This window comes from Oncorhynchus masou, chromosome 33, assembly GCF_036934945.1.
Source record: "Oncorhynchus masou masou isolate Uvic2021 chromosome 33, UVic_Omas_1.1, whole genome shotgun sequence".
NCBI lineage: Eukaryota > Metazoa > Chordata > Actinopteri > Salmoniformes > Salmonidae > Oncorhynchus > Oncorhynchus masou.
The window spans coordinates 15963921-15984263 of NC_088244.1; the positions used below are offsets into that span (position 1 = coordinate 15963921).

Sequence of the window (20343 nt, forward strand, 5' to 3'; positions counted from 1 at the left end):
TTGTTTGAGCCTGCGAACTGAGGAGTGTTAATTCACCTGCTTCCATACATGTTTCATTTTAAAACATGTATCTTACAAAGGGGTTGTTTAATCTAACTGCTTATCTATTTATCTGTACATGGAAATATACCCATTAATTCCCACTGAAAGTTTCCACCTCTGAATATTCCCCAAAATGTGCAACCCTAGCACTTAGTGGGACTATCATTTGTTTTTCAACAGGACAACGACCTAAAACACACCTCCAAGCTGTGTAAGGGCTATTTGACCAAGGAGAGGGATAGAGTGCTGCATCAGATGACCTGGCCTCCACAATCACCAATTGAGATGGTTTGGGATGAGTTGGACCGCAGAGTGAAAGAAAAGAAGCCAACAGGTGCTCAGCATATGTGGGAACTCTTTCAAGACTGTTGAAAAATCATTCCTCATGAAGCTGGTTGAGAGAATGCCAAGAGTGTGCAAAGCTGTCATCAAGGCAATGGGTGGCTACTTTGAAGAATCTAAAATCTAAAATAAATGTAGTTTTGTTTAACACTTTTTTGGTGACTACATGATTCCATATGTGTTATTCATAGTTTTGAAGTCTTCACTATTATTCTGCAATGTAGAAAATAGTAAAAATAAAGAAAAACCCTTGAATGAGTAGGTGTGTCCAGACTTTTGACTGGTACTGTATCTAAACAAGGTATTTCTGTTTTTAATTTGTTATATTTATGTTTTACATTTGCAAAAAATTCCAAAAACCTGCTTTCGCTTTGTCATTATGCGGTATTGTGTGTAGATTAATGAGATGTTTAAAAAAAAATTATTTTTAGAATAAAGCTGTAACGTAACAAAATCTTGAAAAAGTCAAAGGGTCTGAATACTTTCCGAATTCACTGTATGTTGTGGATTAACCCACTTAAATCAATAACATAACTAAACTGTGGAGATGGGGACGAGAGTGGTTAAATACAGTATACTTACAGTATACTGTAGATTGAGGGAAGGGGGAAGAAAACCCCCAAAATGTTAATGGATAGGTTTTAACCACAATGGATCCCGGCCAGGCTTACATAGGGAGTTGTTTTCCAAAGGCACACTGACCCAGCTACACGTGACCCTAGTGTGTGTTTCAACACAGTGGCTAGGTACCAGCCCTCATCTCCTCACCTCAGAGTGATCAGAACATCTAATGAACAATAGGGGGAAATGGATGTGGATTTAGAGGTACAGTAGGTTTGTAGGGTTGCCAGCCCTCCTGGTTTGGCCTGGGGTCTCCTGGAAACAGCCTTAGTCCTTCTGGCGAGCAGTACAGCTGTTAATGCCTAAATGAAATTAATATATTAAGTGTGAGCAAGGTCTTTTATAATCTGTATAACCCAGTCATCTGGTTCTGAGTTGACAAGCCCTAGTATAGAGGTCATTTTTAGTCATTTATCAATAGAGTGTGATGACAAAAAAATTGGGAATTTTTGGTAAAACCGATAAACAAGTGTCCTCTCCCCTCTCTTATCCCTCTATCCCTCTCGTTTTCAAAAGAGCAGTCAGCTTAATGGCACACCCAGGAGTTGCCGTGTTCCCTGATTAAAAATAAAAACTTAATAAAAATAGCATAAAGTGGGGTGGTAAAAAAACAACAGCAAAAGAAAATCAACTCAGAAACTATTTTATTTTTTCATTAGTCCACTGTTGCTGTTGTCAAGAGTCAAGTTTATAAGATATTGGGTTTTCAAGAAGCCAAGTGTCAAGCTGCAAAATGCTATCCAATATCTTGAAAACTTGACTGCTTTTGAGACTAAATCAACAGTGGACTAATGAAGAGATCGTGGACTTACCAAAAGATAGACTTACCAAAAGATAGTTTTTGAGTGGATATTCCCTTTAAGGCTAAATATAGAGGGACAATTCTGACACATGGGCCCATTTCACCAGTCCCAACAAGGAAAAAGCCCTTTTAGGTTTAGGGGTTAGGTTCAGGGTTACAATTAAAGTTACAATAAGGGTTAGGTTTAGGGTTAGGGATTTGGGGTTAAGTCAGGGTTACGGTTAGGGTTAGGTTTAAGGGTTAGGAAAAATAAGATTTTGAACAGGAATCAATTGTTTGCTCCCCACAAGGATAATAAAACTAAGATATGTGTGTCTGTGCGTGTGTGCGCGTGTGTTTGTGTGTGTGTGTGTGTGTGTGTGTGTGTGTGTGTGTGTGTGCGTGTGTGCGTGTGCGCGCGTGCACGTATGTGCGTGCGCGTGCATGTGCGCGCGTGTGTGTGTGTGTGTGTGCGTGCGCGTGCGTGTGTGTGTGTGTGTGTGTGTGTGTGTGTGGGGGGTTACCTGAGGATGTCTGGGTGAGGACCAGTGGGGAGGTGGATAGCGATGTCAGGACGGTGGCAGCCATTACCTCCTTATCAGCACGACCCGAGGGTTTCCTGCAATACACACCAGATACCAGGTTACACATTATGGACATAAAATCGATGGAGTCGCTAGAAACCCACAACCAACATGCTTTTCCTGCATAGCAAACTGTATCAAACCAGCACACCTGTAACAGTCATTCTACAATATATATGTAGGCATACTAGCATAGAAAAATGGCCCATAGTTCACTATAATGTCCTCAGAGTTAGATTTCCGCACTGCAGACTGACCAGTAGCTGTGTTCGCTATTGCAGACCACCCATCAACCGAGTATGCCATAGCCTAACCTAGAAACCAGGAAAAAGCCCAACCCTATCCCAATCCCAACTCTGAAATATACCAGCCAGGCTTTCTTTAGACAGAACAACAAACTGTTTTATAGCATGGAATGGAAAATTAGAGTACAATAATAAATACTGTGTTCCACTCCCCTGTGAATGCTGAAAATTCCCCTTTAGCACGGAATGCTGACCAGACCGACATTCGGATAACGTTCAGATAACCAGAACACTCCTTTTGAAGAGCACTGTCACATTAGTCTAGCAGTGGGTGAAGGCTAAAGACACTGGCGAGTCCCGGCTAATGGCTTGGTCATGACTACAAGATCTGGTTTTGTTTATACATGGTTCATTGCTATTGGTTGAGAGGGAAATTCCAAACGCCTGAGATGGGTCACAGGACAAGCTTCTCTAGCTACCTGAGAGAATAAGGATGATATGATCGTATGATAGGGGAAGCTGGCTATGTGTGAGGCATATATTCTGCTACAGCTGTCAGCTGCTTTAAAAAAGGAAGTGAAGTGAAAGACAAGAGGATAAGAGAGCAAGAGACCAGCGACAGAGAGAGAAAGAAAGAGAAAGAGAGAGAGAGCAAGAGAGACCAGAGAGAGAGAGACCAGAGACAGAGAGAAAGAGAGAGAAGAGAGAGACCAGAGACACACAGAGAGAGAAAGAGAGACCAGAGACAGAGAGAGAGAGAGAAAGAGAGAGAGAAAGATAGACCAGAGACAGAGAGAGAAAGAGAGAGATAGAGAAAGAGAGACCAGAGACAGAGAGAGAGAAAGAGAGAGCAAGAGAGAAAGAGACCAGAGAGAGAGAGAGCAAGAGAGACCAGAGAGAGAAAGAGAGACCAGATACAGAGAGAGAGAGAGAGAGCAAGAGAGACCAGAGAGAGAGAGAGAGAAAGAGAGAGAGAGAGAGAGAGAGAGAGAGAGAGAGCAAGTGAGAAAGACAGACCAGAGACAGAGAGAGGGACCAGAGAGAGAGAGAGAGAGAGAGAGAGAGAGCAAGAGAGACCAGAGCGAGAGAGAGAGAGAGAGAGAGAGAGAGAGAAAGAGAGAGCAACTGAGAAAGACAGACCAGAGACAGAGAGAGAGACCAGAGAGAGAGAGAGAGAGAAATAGAACAGAGAGAGAGAGAGAGAAAGAGAGACCAGATAGAGAGAGAGAGAGCAAGAGAGACCAGAGAGAGAGAGAGAGAGAGAAATAGAACAGAAAGAGAGAGAGAAAGAGAGACCAGATAGAGAGAGAGAGCAAGAGAGACCAGAGAGAGAGAAAGAGAGACCAGAGAGAGGGAGAAAGAGAGAGCAAGAGAGAAAGAGAGACCAGAGAGAGAGAGGGAGAACGAGAGAGAGGGAGAGAAAGAGAGACCAGAGACAGAGAGAGAAAGAGAGAGATAGAGAAAGAGAGACCAGAGACAGAGAGAGAGAAAGAGAGAGCAAGAGAGAAAGAGACCAGAGAGAGAGAGAGAGCAAGAGAGACCAGAGAAAGAAAGAGAGACCAGATACAGAGAGAGAGAGAGAGAGCAAGAGAGACCAGAGAGAGAGAGAGAGAGAGAGAGAGAGAGAGAGAGAGAGAGAGAGAGAGAGAGAGAGAGAGAGAGAGAAAGAGAGAGCAAGTGAGAAAGACAGACCAGAGACAGAGAGAGGGACCAGAGAGAGAGAGAGAGAGAGAGAGAGAGAGAGAGAGAGAGAGAGCAAGAGAGACCAGAGAGAGAGAGAGAGAGAAAGAGAGAGCAAGTGAGAAAGACAGACCAGAGACAGAGAGAGGGACCAGAGAGAGAGAGAGAGAGAGAGAGAGAGCAAGAGAGACCAGAGAGAGAGAGAGAGAGAAAGAGAGAGCAACTGAGAAAGACAGACCAGAGAAAGAGAGAGAGACCAGAGAGAGAGAGAGAGAAATAGAACAGAGAGAGAGAGAGAAAGAGAGAGCAAGAGAGAAAGAGACCAGAGAGAGAGAAAGAGAGACCAGAGAGAGAGAGAGAAATAGAACAGAAAGAGAGAGAGAAAGAGAGACCAGATAGAGAGAGAGAGCAAGAGAGACCAGAGAGAGAGAAAGAGAGACCAGAGACACAGAGAGAGAGAGAGTGAGAGAGAGAGAGCAAGAGAGAAAGAGACCAGAGAGAGCAAGAGAGACCAGAGAGAGAGAAAGAGAGACCAGAGACAGAGAGAGAGCGAGAGAGAGAGCAAGAGAGACCAGAGAGAGAGAGAGAGAAAGAGAGAGCAAGTGAGAAAGAGAGACCAGAGACAGAGAGAGAGACCAGAGAGAGAGATAGAGAGAAAGAGAGACCAGAGAGAGAGGAAGAGAGACCAGAGAGAGAGAAAGAGAGACCAGAGACAGAGAGAGAGCGAGAGAGAGAGCAAGAGAGACCAGAGAGAGAGAGAGAGAAAGAGAGAGCAAGTGAGAAAGAGAGACCAGAGACAGAGAGAGAGACCAGAGAGAGATAGAGAGAAAGAGAGACCAGAGAGAGAGGAAGAGAGACCAGAGAGAGAGAGAGAAAGAGAGACCAAAGACAGAGAGAAAGAGATACCAAAGAGAGAGAGAGAGAAAGAGAGACCAGAGAGAAGAGAGAGAGAAGAGAGAGACCAGAGACAGAGAGAGAGAGAAAGAGAGACCAGAGACAGAGAGAAAGAGAGAGCAAGTGAGAAAGACAGACCAGAGAGAGAGAGAGCAAGAGAGACCAGAGAGAGAGAAAGAGAGACCAGAGAGAGAGAGAGAGAGAGAAAGAGAGAGCAAGTGAGAAAGACAGACCAGAGACAGAGAGAGAGACCAGAGAGAGAGAGAGCAAGAGAGACCAGAGAGAGAGAGAGAGAGAGAGAGAGAAAGAGAGAGCAAGTGAGAAAGACAGACCAGAGACAGAGAGAGAGACCAGAGAGAGAGAGAGAGAAATAGAACAGAGAGAGAGAGAGAAAGAGAGACCAGATGGAGAGAGAGAGAGCAAGAGAGACCAGAGAGAGAGAAAGAGAGACCAGAGAGAGAGAGAGAGAGAGAGAAATAGAACAGAGAGAGAGAGAGAGAGAAAAAGAGAGACCAGAGAGAGAGAAAGAGAGACCAGAGAGAGAGAGAGAGAGAGAGAAGAGAAAGAGAGACCAGAGAGAGAGAGAGAGAAAGAGAGAGCAAGAGAGAAAGAGAGACCAGAGAGAGAGAGGGAGAAAGAGAGAGAGGGAGAGAAAGAGAGACCAGAGACAGAGAGAGAGAGAAAGAGAAAGAGAGAGACCAGAGACAGTGAGAGAGAGAGAGAGCAAGAGAGACCAGAGAGAGAGAAAGAGAGACCAGAGACAGAGAGAGCGAGAGAGAGAGAGAGAGAGCAAGAGAGACCAGAGAGAGAGAGAGAGAGAGAGAGAAAGAGAGAGCAAGAGAGAAAGAGACCAGAGAGAGAGAGAGCAAGAGAGACCAGAGAGAGAGAAAGAGAGACCAGAGACACAGAGAGAGAGAGAGAGAGAGAGAGAGAGCAAGAGAGAAAGAGACCAGAGAGAGCAAGAGAGACCAGAGAGAGAGAAAGAGAGACCAGAGAGAGAGAGAGAGAAAGAGAGAGCAAGCGAGAAAGAGAGACCAGAGAAAGAGAGAGAGACCAGAGAGAGAGAGAAAGAGAGACCAGAGAGAGAGAGAGGAAGAGAGATCAGAGAGAGAGAGAGAAAGAGAGACCAAAGACAGAGAGAAAGAGAGACCAGAGAGAGAGAGAGAGAAAGAGAGAGCAAGAGAGAAAGAGAGACCAGAGAGAGAGAGAGGGAGAAAGAGAGAGAGGGAGAGAAAGAGAGACCAGAGACAGAGAGAGAGAGAGAGAGAGAGAGAGAGAGAGAGAGCAAGAGAGACCGGAGAGAGAGAAAGAGAGACCAGAGACAGAGAGAGCGAGAGAGAGAGAGAGAGAGCAAGAGAGACCAGAGAGAGAGAGAGAGAGAGAAAGAGAGAGCAAGAGAGAAAGAGACCAGAGAGAGAGAGCAAGAGAGACCAGAGAGAGAGAAAGAGAGACCAGAGACACAGAGAGAGAGAGAGAGGGAGCAAGAGAGAAAGAGACCAGAGAGAGCAAGAGAGACCAGAGAGAGAAAGAGAAAGAGAGAGCAAGCGAGAAAGAGAGACCAGAGACAGAGAGAGAGAGAGAGCAAGAGAGACCAGAGAGAGAGAGAGAAAGAGAGAGCAAGCGAGAAAGAGAGACCAGAGACAGAGAGAGAGAGAGAGCAAGAGAGACCAGAGAGAGAGAGAGAGAAAGAGAGAGCAAGCGAGAAAGAGAGACCAGAGACACAGAGAGAGACCAGAGAGAGAGAGAGAGAAAGAGAGACCAGAGAGAGAGAGAGAGGAAGAGAGACCAGAGAGAGAGAGAGAAAGAGAGACCAAAGACAGAGAGAAAGAGAGACCAAAGAGAGAAAGAGAGAGAGAAAGAGAGATCAGAGAGAGAGAGAGAGATGTTTGGCATTGTTGTTATAACATCTCTGTACCCAGCACACTCCTTGAAAGAGCCGTCAGCTCAACCCTGTACTTATACTGCCCAATGGCACGGAGCGCACTACACACTAACTGAACAGGATAGTCTTTAAGAGAGGGTAATCTAATAAAAAACATAAAGAGCATGCAGTAATCTGTGTCATTGTGTTGTAAAGACCCAGATCCTCACTCCCTATGTACCACTGCTCTCTGACTACTCACTCTCTGACTCTCTCTCTCTCTTCTCTCTCTCTCTCTCTCTCTCTGACGTCTCTCTCTCTCTCTCTCTGACCTCTCTTCTCTCTCTCTCTCTCTCTCTCTCTGAACTCTCTCTCTCTCTCTGACCTCTCTCTTCTCTCTCTCTCTCTCTCTCTGACCTCTCTCTCTCTCTCTGACCTCTCTCTCTCTGACCTCTCTCTCTGACCTCTCTCTGACCTCTCTCTCTCTCTCTGACCTCTCTCTCAAATTCAAATTCAAACTGCTTTATTGGCATGAAAAACATTGTGTCAATATTGCCAAAGCAACAATGTATACAATATCTCTCTCTCTCTGACCCCTCTCTCTCTCTCTGACCTCTCTCTCTCTCGCTGACCTCTCTCTCTTCTCTCTCTCTCTCCCTGACATCTCTCTCTCTGACCTCTCTTTCTCTCTCTCTGACCTCTCTCTCTCTCTGACCTCTCTTTCTCTCTCTCTGACCTCTCTATCTCCCCCCCATTTAAAACATAAACAGTTATGTCACACAAAAGTCCACACACCTACACCCACTACACTGAAATACAACGAAGCTCACAATAACAACAACAAAACGACAGACGGTCTGGTCTGCAGCTTTAAGAGGTCCGCCTCCAGACTGCTCCCCTACACAACCAGAGTAAACTGGTTTGAGTAGCGCTCTCAGCCAAGCCCTAAGCCCTGGCAAAGCTGCACTACACACACACTCACAAATGCACACGCACACACCAAAACCTCTGCCCTAAGTAAACACACAGCCAAAATGTCTCCTGCATTTCTCTTCTAGCTGGGTCAACTTCCAAACATGAGAGAGAAACATTGCTGGATGGGGTGCAGACAGACCTGAAAGGAATGCATCAACTATGAAGCAATCTGTCTTTATAACACACAGACTAAAACAATAACAGAGAGAAGAGTAGAGGGCAACATAGACTTTACACATCATTGTTTTCACTTGCTCAGACTGACCTCATGGTTAGCCAAGTTTAACATCTCAAAAAACAAGACTGTGTGTGTGTGTGTGTGTGTGTGTGTGTGTGTGTGTGTGTGTGTGTGTGTGTGTGTGTGTGTGTGTGTGTGTGTGTGTGTGTGTGTGTGTGTGTGTGTGTGTGTGTGTGTGTTTATGCATGGAATGGGTCTAATCTGATTATCTCTATCCAAGTGTGTCTGTGGATCCTCTGACATTGAGGGAAAACATCAGGAATACATGTGAACACACACACACAGCATACATTTTGCTGCCATTCTCCGACCGCCTCTTAAGTCAGTGTCTGCTGGGAGTACGTGGGCATTTCCATATAAAAGGACCCATGTGCACCAACATGTGAAGTTCATGGGAGCATGTCAAATTGAGTGTCAAATGAAAGATAAGATAAGATAAGATGTTTTTTTTAAACGAAGGCATAGACACAGTACCAGTCAACAGTTTGGATACACCTATTCATTCAAGGGTTTTTCTTTATGTTTTTATTGTCTACGCTGTAGAATAGTGAAGACATCAAAACTATGGGTGGCTACTTTGAAGAATCTCAAATCTAAAATATATTCCGATTTGTTTAACACTTTTTTGTTTCTCCTCTGAACAGTTGATGTTGAGATGTGTTTGTTACTTGAACTCTGTAAAGCATTTATGTGGGCTTCAATCTGACGTCCAGTTAATTGCCGATGTCTGAGGCTGGTAACTCTAATGAACTTATCCTCTGCAGCAGAGGTAACTCGGGGTTTTCCTTTCCTGTGGTGGTCCTCATGAGGACCAGTTTCATTATGATGGTTTTTGCAAAATTTGTGAAAGTTCTTGACATTTTCCACATTGACTGACCTTCATGACTTAAAGTAATGATGGACTGTCGCTTCTCTTTGGTTATTTGAGCTGTTCGTGCCATAATATGGACTTGGCCTTTTACTAAATAGGGCTATCTTCTGTATACCACCCCTACCTTGTCACAACACAACTGACTGGCTCAAACGCATTAACGAAATAAATTCCACAAAATAACTTTTAACAAGGCACACCTGTTAATTGAAATGCATTCTAGCTGACTACCTCATGAAGCTGGTTGAGAATTTTTTTTATTTTTTTTTATTCACCTTTATTTAACCAGGTAGGCTAGTTGAGAACAAGTTCTCATTTGCAACTGCGACCTGGCCAAGAATGCCAAGACTCTGCAAAGCTTTCATCAAGACAAAGGGTGGCTACTTTGAAGAATCTCAAATATAAAATATATTTTGATTTGTTTGACACTTTTTGGGTTACTACATGATTCCATGTATTATTTCCTAGTTTTGATGTCTTCACTATTATTTTTGACTGGTACTGTACATTTTCAACCATTTTCCATCCTAAAATTGTTGAATAATAAAGGCTTTGATTTCTGGTCAGATGGAAAAGGGTATCAGAAATACATCAAAACACAATCATGTTGAAGTAAAGGCCCCTGACAATTAATAAACACCTATATTTAGTTTGGGAGAAATCATTTGCCTTCTGTAAGTTTAAGAAACATTGCCTTGTACCTTGAAATTCTGTTACCAAAAACCCACAAATCTACAACATACACTACATGACCAAAAGTATGTGGACACCTGCTCGACAAACATCTAATTCCAAAATCATGGGCTTTAATAAGAAGTTGGTCCCCCCTTTACTGCTATAACAGCCTCCACTCTTCTGGAAGGTCTTCCACTAGATGTTGGAATATTGCTTCAGGGACTTGCTTCAGTTCAGCCACAAGAGCATTAGTGAGTTGGGGCACTGATGTTGGGCGACTAGGCCTGGCTCGCAGTCGGCTTTCAAATTCACCTCAATGATGTTTGATTGGGTTGAGGTCAGGGCTCTCTGCATGCCAGTCAAGTTCTTCCACACCGATCTCCACAAATCATTTCTTTATGGACCTAGCTTTGTGCACAGGAGCATTGTCATGCTGAAACAGGAAAGGGCCTTCCCCAAACTGTTGCCACAATGTTGGAAACACAGACTAGTCTAGAATGTCATTGTATGCTGTAGCATTAAGATTTCCCTTCACTGGAACTAAGGGACCTAGCCCAAACCATGAAAAACAGCCCCAGACCATTATTCCTCATCCACCAAAATGTACATTTGGCACTCTGCCTTGGGGCAGGTAGCGTTCTCCTGGCATCCGCCAAACACAGATTTGTCTGTCAGATTGTCAGATGGTGAAGCGTGATTCATCACTCCAGAGAGCGCGTTTCCACTGTTCCAGACTCCAATGGCGACAAACTTTACATCACTCCAGCCGACGCTTGGCATTGCGCATAGTGATCTTAGGCTTGCGTGCGGGTGCTCGGCCATGGAAACCCATTTCATGAAGCTCCAGAAGAACCGTTCTTGTGCTGACATTGCTTCCAGAAGCAGTTTGGAACTCGGTAGTGAGTATTGCAACCGAGGACAGATGATTTTTACACGCTACGTGCTTCAGCACTTGGTAGCCCCATTCTGTGAGCTGTGTGGTCTACCACTTCCTGGATGAGCAGTTGTTGCTCCTAGATGTTTCCACTTCACTAAAACAGCACTTACAGTTGACCGGGCAGCTCTAGCAGGGCAGTAATTGGATGAACTGACTTGTTGGTATTACTGCAATTGAATTGGCTACAAGGGGAAAACATAGTTGTCATAAACCACAATTGGGTCACCTGCTACTGTCCTTCCTTCCACTGGCATAGGCTACTGTTATGCTAAGTTCATAACTGTTTTATTCTCTTTCTGTCGGGTGTTCAAAGCAAGACTGTGAAAACAGTCTGGACAATCCGTCCCTCTCACTTTCTTTCTTCTCTCTGTCCAATTAATGTCACCTCTCCCAGCTCTAACTGACACCTACCATGACACCTACCACCTATCCTCTTCCCATTTACTGGAACAAGCATCGTCACCCACTGAGCACCGGCAGAAAAGTAGTTGAAATTGAGTCATGTGCTCTACTGTGCTGTGCCCTAATGTGATGTTGAAACTTGTGAAGCAAAAGGCATCTATGATTGTTTCAGATTTGGTCTGGTCCAGACTAGAGGTCGACCGATTAATCGGAATGACCGATTAATTAGGGCCGATTTCAAGTTTTCATAACAATCGGAAATCTGTATTTTTGGGCGCCGATTTTTTTACATTTATTTTTTTATACCTTTATTTAACTAGGCAAGTCAGTTAAGAATACATTTTTATTTTCAACGACGGCCTAGGAACGGTGGGTTAACTGCCTCGTTCAGGGGCAGAACGACAGATTTTCAACTTGTTAGCTCGGGGGATCCAATCTTGCAACCTTACAGTTAACGAGTCCAACGCAATAATGACCTGCCTCTCTCTCATTACACTCCACAAGGAGACTGCCTGTTACGCAAATGCAGTAAGCCAAGGTAAGGTGCTAGCTAGCATTAAACTTAACTTATAAAAAAACAATCAATTATAATCACTAGTTAACTACACATGGTTGATGATATTACTAGATATTATCTAGCGTGTCCTGCGTTGCATATAATCTGACTGAGCATACAAGCATACAAGTATCTGACTGAGCGGTGGCAGGCGCGTAAACATTCATTCAAACAGCACTTTCGTGGATTTTGCTAGCAGCTCTTCGTTGTGTGTCAAGCATTGCACTGTTTATAACTTCAAGCCTATCAACTCCCGAGATGAGGCTGGTGTAACCGAAGTGAAATGGCTATCTAGTTAGCACACGCTAATAGCGTTTTAAATGTCACTCGCTCTGAGCCTTGCAGTGGTTGTTTCCCTTGCTCTGCATGGGTAACACTGCTTCGAGGGTGGCTGTTGTCATTGTGTTCCTGGTTCAAGACCAGGGAGGAGCGAGGAGAGGGACGGAAGCTATACTGTTACACTGGCAATACTAAAGTGCCAATAAGAACATCCAATAGTCAAAGATTAAATGAAACACAAATGGTATAGAGGGAAATAGTCCTATAATTCCTATAATAACTTCAACCTAAAACTTCTTACCTGGGAATATTGAAGACTCATGTTAAAATGAACCACCAGCTTTCATATGTTCTCATGTTCTGAGCAAGGAGCTGAAACGTTAGCTTTCTTACATAGCACATATTGCACTTTTACTTTGTTCTCCAACATTTAGTTTTTGCATTATTTAAACCAAATTGAACATGTTTCATTATTTACTTGAGGTTAAATAGATTTTATTGATGTATTATATTAAGTTAAAATAAGTGTTCATTCAGTATTGTTGTAATTGTCAGTATTACAAATATTATTATTATTTTTTTTTTTAAATTGGCCGATTAATCGGTATCAGCTTTTTTGGTCCTCCAATAATCGGTATCGGCGTTGAAAATTCATAATCGGTCCACCTCTAGTCCAGACCAACCAAATGTAATCGTGTTTGGTTGGGGGCGGAGCTCCCAAATATGCAAAAGAAGGATATTGCATAGTTTTACCTTTGTGCACCTATTCAGGATACATCACCATGAAGATAATTATATTAATATCCTTAATTATGCATTTCTGTATAGTACAGATGTAATTCCAATCCTGTAATTCAGTTACCAGATGTAAATCCACTTCACCTGCTGTAATATCCAAAATACATTCTTTCCAACTCAAGGTGCCATGTCATAGTGGACACCCCCATTCTTTCCAACTCAAGGTGCCATGTCATAGCGGACACCCCATTCTTTCCAACTCAAGGTGCCATGTCATAGCGGACACCCCATTCTTTCCAACTCAAGGTGCCATGTCATAGCTGACACCCCATTCTTTCCAACTCAAGGTGCCATGTCGTAGCAGACACCCCATTCTTTCCAACTCAAGGTGCCATGTCATAGCGGACACCCCATTCTTTCCAACTCAAGGTGCCATGTCATAGCTGACACCCCATTCTTTCCAACTCAAGGTGCCATGTCATAGCGGACACCCCATTCTTTCCAACTCAAGGTGCCATGTCATAGCTGACACCCCATTCTTTCCAACTCAAGGTGCCATGTCATAGCGGACACCCCATTCTTTCCAACTCAAGGTGCCATGTCATAGCGGACACCCCATTCTTTCCAACTCAAGGTGCCATGTCATAGCTGACACCCCATTCTTTCCAACTCAAGGTGCCATGTCATAGCGGACACCCCATTCTTTCCAACTCAAGATGCCATGTCGTAGCGGACACCCCATTCTTTCCAACTCAAGGTGTCATGTCATAGCGGACACCCCATTCTTTCCAACTCAAGGTGCTATGTCTCAGCGGACACCCCATTCTTTCCAACTCAAGATGCCATGTCGTAGCGGACACCCAATTCTTTCCAACTCAAGGTGCCATGTCGTAGCGGACACCCCATTCTTTCCAACTCAAGGTGCCATGTCGTAGCGGACACCCCATTCTTTCCAACTCAAGGTGCCATGTCATAGCGGACACCCCATTCTTTCCAACTCAAGGTGCCATGTCATAGCGGACACCCCATTCTTTCCAACTCAAGGTGCCATGTCATAGCGGACACCCCATTCTTTCCAACTCAAGGTGCCATGTCATAGCGGACACCCCATTCTTTCCAACTCAAGGTGCCATGTCATAGCGGACACCCCATTCTTTCCAACTCTAGGTGCCTTGTCATAGCGGACACCCAATTCTTTCCAACTCAAGGTGCCATGTCGTAGCGGACACCCCATTCTTTCCAACTCAAGGTGCCATGTCGTAGCGGACACCCCATTCTTTTCAACTCAAGGTGCCATGTCATAGCGGACACCCCATTCTTTCCAACTCAAGGTGCCATGTCATAGCGGACACCCCATTCTTTCCAACTCAAGGTGCCATGTCGTAGCGGACACCGCATTCTTTCCAACTCAAGGTGCCATGTCGTAGCGGACACCCCATTCTTTCCAACTCAAGGTGCCATGTCGTAGCGGACACCCCATTCTTTCCAACTCAAGGTGCCATGTCATAGCGGACACCCCATTCTTTCCAACTCAAGGTGCCATGTCATAGCGGACACCCCATTCTTTCCAACTCAAGGTGCCATGTCATAGCGGACACCCCATTCTTTCCAACTCAAGGTGCCATGTCATAGCGGACACCCCATTCTTTCCAACTCAAGGTGCCATGTCATAGCGGACACCCCATTCTTTCCAACTCTAGGTGCCTTGTCATAGCGGACACCCAATTCTTTCCAACTCAAGGTGCCATGTCGTAGCGGACACCCCATTCTTTCCAACTCAAGGTGCCATGTTGTAGCGGACACACCATTCTTTCCAACTCAAGGTGCCATGTCGTAGCGGACACCGCATTCTTTCCAACTCAAGGTGCCATGTCATAGCGGACACCGCATTCTTTCCAACTCAAGGTGCCATGTCATAGTGGACACCCCATTCTTTCCAACTCAAGGTGCCATGTCGTAGCGGACACCCCATTCTTTCCAACTCAAGGTGCCATGTCATAGCGGACACCCCATTCTTTCCAACTCAAGGTGCCATGTCATAGCGGACACCCCATTCTTTCCAACTCAAGGTGCCATGTCGTAGCGGACACCCCATTCTTTCCAACTCAAGGTGCCATGTCGTAGCGGACACCCCATTCTTTCCAACTCAAGGTGCCATGTCATAGCGGACACCCCATTCTTTCCAACTCAAGGTGCCATGTCATAGCGGACACCCCATTCTTTCCAACTCAAGGTGCCATGTCATAGCGGACACCCCATTCTTTCCAACTCAAGGTGCCATGTCGTAGCGGACACCGCATTCTTTCCAACTCAAGGTGCCATGTCGTAGCGGACACCCCATTCTTTCCAACTCAAGGTGCCATGTCGTAGCGGACACCCCATTCTTTCCAACTCAAGGTGCCATGTCATAGCGGACACCCCATTCTTTCCAACTCAAGGTGCCATGTCATAGCGGACACCCCATTCTTTCCAACTCAAGGTGCCATGTCATAGCGGACACCCCATTCTTTCCAACTCAAGGTGCCATGTCGTAGCGGACACCCCATTCTTTCCAACTCAAGGTGCCATGTCATAGCGGACACCCCATTCTTTCCAACTCAAGGTGCCATGTCATAGCGGACACCCCATTCTTTCCAACTCAAGGTGCCATGTCATAGCGGACACCCCATTCTTTCCAACTCAAGGTGCCATGTCATAGCGGACACCGCATTCTTTCCAACTCAAGGTGCCATGTCGTAGCGGACACCCCATTCTTTCCAACTCAAGGTGCCATGTCATAGCGGACACCCCATTCTTTCCAACTCAATGTGCTATGTCATAGCGGACACGCCATTCTTTCCAACTCAAGGTGCCATGTCATAGCGGACACCCCATTCTTTCCAACTCAAGGTGCCATGTCCTAGCGGACACCCCATTCTTTCCAACTCAAGGTGCCATGTCGTAGCGGACACACCATTCTTTCCAACTCAAGGTGCCATGTCGTTGCGGACACCGCATTCTTTCCAACTCAAGGTGCCATGTCCTAGCGGACACCGCATTCTTTCCAACTCAAGGTGCCATGTCATAGTGGACACCCCATTCTTTCCAACTCAAGATGCCATGTCGTAGCGGACACCCCATTCTTTCCAACTCAAGGTGCCATGTCATAGCGGACACCCCATTCTTTCCAACTCAAGGTGCCATGTCATAGCGGACACCCCATTCTTTCCAACTCAAGGTGCCATGTCTTAGCGGACACCCCATTCTTTCCAACTCAAGGTGCCATGTCATAGCGGACACCCCATTCTTTCGAACTCTAGGTGCCATGTCATAGCGGACACCCCATTCTTTCCAACTCAAGGTGTCATGTCATAGCGGACACCCCATTCTTTCTGCAGACATCTATAATCTTCATTTGGAGCAGATCTTTTTTGGAAAATGTGGCCACATAAAAACCTGAGGGAGATTTTACTGTAATTCTGTTACCAAAATTTGCATCTGCATAATTCTTCCAGTAAATTAGTTTGGGTTACATTTTCAGTGTAAATTGTTCCAAGTAGTCCTTGTGCATATAGTTGTATGGGTTGTTAAACTTTGAAACAAATGTTTTTTGTTTGGCATACAATTGAAAAATCTTTGTTAAAGTGTAAATCCGTTTCCGTGGAATTGACCATGTCTCATACTGGCAGTGGACTGGACCATTCCCTCTGGCCGTGACACACACACGCCCCTCCTGATTTCCTGACCTGAAGAGTTTCCTGCTCCTCTGCGTTTCCCGACAGGGATCTCTAGTCACAGCGCTGAACCAGAGCATCATCAGGTGTGTGTGTGTGTTTGTGTGTAACTTACATCTCTACCCTTGAGTTTACCTCTCTCTATGATCAATCTACTGTTGTTCACTAGATAACTTCATATCCATGTTTACACAAGACAACAGAACATGGCCAACAGCCTAGCAATAAAACCAACCCACACAGATAATAAACACACATATTTATACACACATGGACACACATACAATAACAGTCATATACACACATATGAAACTACTGAGAAAGAAAAGGTTGAACATGATTTCAAGGCATCAGTCCATCCTTCCTATACTTAAGCAATAAGGCCCGAGGGGGTGTGGTATATGGCCGATATACTACGGCTAAGGGCTGTTCTCTGCACGACGCAACGCGGACTGCCTGGATTCAGCCCTTAGCTGTGGTATATCGGCCATATACCACAAACCCCTGAAGTGCCTTATTGCTATTATAAACTGGTTACAAACATAATTTGAACAGTAAATGAGATTTGCATCATATCGTGGTACATTGTCTGATATACCATGGCTTTCAGCCAATCAGCATCCAGGACTCAAACTACTGGTTTATAATAGCCGATATGTTCTGTATGTACTTGGGTTTGTGTATATAATCTGTTTCATATGATGAACATCCATGGGTTTGAAACACTGTCACTTAGGATGGAGCCATATAAATGTACAGGTAACTGCCAAAATAAAGGAAACACCAGCACAAAGTGGCGCTGGGCCACCACAAGCCAGAATAGTTTCAATGCACCTTGGCATAGATTCTACAACTGTCTGGAACTCTATTGGAGAGATGCAACACTATTCTTCCAAAATAAATTCCATAATTTGGTGTTTTGTTGATGGAACAACATATCAGGTGCCGCTCCAGAATCTCCCAAAAGAGTTCAATTGGGTTGAGATCTGGTGACCGAGATGCCCATGGCATATGGTTCATTTCGTTTTCATGCTCATCAAACCATTCACTGACCACTCATTCCCTATGGATGGGGGCATTGTCATCCTATGAGGGCATAGCCATGGTAGACAAAATAATGGCCTCCCCAGCATTTTGATACATGACCCTAAACATGATGGGATGTTAATTGATTAATTATCTCAGGAACCACAGCGGTGACCTGCTTTCAATATACTTTGTATCCCTCATTTACTCAAGTGTTTCCATTATTTTGGCAATTACCTGTCATTGTCAACAAGGCACACATTCTAAAGGAGTTTCAAATGATTTAAGACATCTACAGGTCTTAGTTTGTCTGACTTTACTCCTTTGTTTTTTTATTCTTCAATTTCTTCAATTTCTCATGTTCTTTTTCAAAGTGACCCTGGTTGGGGCAACTATGGAATTAGAATACGCATTCAATTCATAGGATCTCAATGGGACCACGCCCCTTTGGCAGCATGACAGTCGATAGGCCAGCTAAAGTAAAGAAGCCAGGTGCAACCTGTCACACACACACACACACGAATAGGGCCCCAGAGCACCAAGAGATTGCAGTGTTGCGATATTGGCTGGAAACTGGAGCCAAGCCAATGAAATGCAGTGGAGCAACAGGCCCAGAGGGAGAGAGATATGTGTGTGTGTGTGTGTGTGTGTGTGTGTGTGTGTGTGTGTGTGTGTGTGTGTGTGTGTGTGTGTGTGTGTGTGTGTGTGTGTGGGGGGGGGGGGGTCTAAGTTACTAAATCAATACTCTGGTGAACTTCTGCTAAGAGCTCCTTGGTTTCCTGGATGATACACACCCACACATGTTAAAAAGAGAGAAGAGGGAAGAGTATCTCACCAGCCCCAAAAAGAGATAAATCTGCAGATGTCTTTGTTTATCTGGCGTGCTAAAGTTAGCCTCAACAGCCGACCCCATGCCCAACACCTTTGTCCACCATCTTTCCACCAGAAGTGTGTGTGTGTGACAGGCTGCACCTGGCATCTTTACTTTAGCTGGCCTATCGACTGTCATGCTGCCAAAGGGGTGTGGTCCCACTGAGATCCTAATAAATGAACGTGTGTGTGTGTGGGTGTGTATCATCCAGGAAACCGAGGAGCTCTTACCAGGAGTTCACCAGAGTGTTGATTTAGTAACTTAGCCTTTCTTTCCATGGCCTATCCATAAGGAAGCTAGCTACCACCACGGAGAGACAGTGGGTTTACACAGTTACATGGACACTGGGTCAGTGATGCTCCATGAATACAATCACACTAAGATGAATACCTTTAGAAATAGCATCTATCTATCCATCCATCCAGCTGTGTCTGTCTTTTCGTCCGCTCCACCATGTGGATAATTAACATTGTTTATCTTTCAATGTGTTCCGACTCCACTTTACATGAACTCAAATCAAATCAAAATCTGATTTATTGGTCACGTACACATGTTTTGCAGATGTTATCGCAGGTGCAGTGAAATGATTATGTTTCAACAGTGCAGCAATTCCAAACAATACAAAACAATAGACACAAATAAATCAAAACAAATTTTAAAAAGAGCAATGTCAAGAGTAAGGAATATAAATATATATATATATATATATATAAATATATATATATAAAATGGTGTGAACAGACAGTATGGACAGTATATGAATAGGAAAGGTGTGTACAGTGATAAACCAACTACTTACTACACCCCATTCAAATGCACTTCAATTTTCAATTTTGTCTTGCCCATTCACCCTCTGAATGGCACACATACACAATCTATGTCTCAATTGTTTCAAGGCTTAAAAATCCTTCTTTAACTGGCCTCCTCCCCTTCATGGGGCGGCAGGGTAGCCTAGTGGTTAGAGTGTTGGACTAGTAACCAGAAGGTTGCAAGTTCAAATCCCCAAGCTGACAAGGTACAAATCTGTCATTCTGCCCCTGAACAGGCAGTTAACCCACTGTTCCTAGGCCATCATTGAAAATAAGAATTTGTTCTTAACAGACTTGCCTTGTTAAATAAAGGTAAAAAATATACACTGATTGAAGTGGATTTAACAAGTGACATCAATAAAATATCATGTCAGTCTATGTCACTGAAATAGAAGGTGTTCCTAAAATTTTGTACACTCAGTGTACATTCTGTATGAAGTGGGTAAAACAGTATGTAAATATGATTAAATTTACCACTGTTCAATGACAATGTACATAGGGCATCAGCCTCTAAGGTGCAGGGTAGAGTACAGTGTGGTAGCCGGCTAGAAACAGTGGATAAGGTCAGTGGTGTAAATACTTTCAGATACTACTGTTACGGCTGTTGAAGGGAGTGAACTAAAGCGCAGCGTGGTAAATGTTCATGATTTCTTTTCAAAAACACTTGAACAAAATAACAAAGAGCAAAACGACAATGAACATTTCTGTAAGGTGCAGAACCACAAAACAGAAAATAACTACCCACAACCCACAGGTGGGAAAAAGCTACGTAAGTATGATTCTCAAACAACGATAGACAGCTGCCTCTGATTGAGAACCACACCCGGCCAAACACAAAGAAATAGAAAACATAGAAATAAAGAAACTAGAATGCCCACCCTAGTCACACCCTGGCCTAACTAAAATGGCCAGGGCGTGACAACTACTTAAGATGTTTTTGGGGGTATTTCTACTCTTTATATTTTTCACAACTTTTACTTTAACTTTACTACTTTCCTGAAAAAAAATATATACTTTTTACTCCCTAAAACACTTCTGTGAGCAGGCCTTGCTAATCGACCTGGCCCGGGTATCCTGGAAGGACATTGACCTCATCCCGTCAGTTGAGGATGCCTGGTCATTCTTTAAAAGTAACTTCCTCACCATTTTAGATAAACATGCTCCGTTCAAAAAATGCAGAACTAAGAACAGATACAGCCCTTG

At 44.3% G+C, this 20343-nt stretch overlaps 1 protein-coding gene across 2 annotated transcripts in view; it reads right to left on the minus strand.

The window, feature by feature from the left end:
* LOC135527889 (zinc finger protein 704-like) overlaps positions 1 to 20343 on the minus strand; it is a 124935-nt gene that overhangs the window by 30568 nt on the left and 74024 nt on the right. For both annotated transcript variants that reach the window (XM_064956520.1, XM_064956521.1), the window contains exon 3: positions 2311 to 2405. In XM_064956520.1, coding sequence (XP_064812592.1) covers positions 2311 to 2405 — 95 coding nt within the window. The remainder of the gene's footprint in view (positions 1 to 2310; positions 2406 to 20343) is intronic.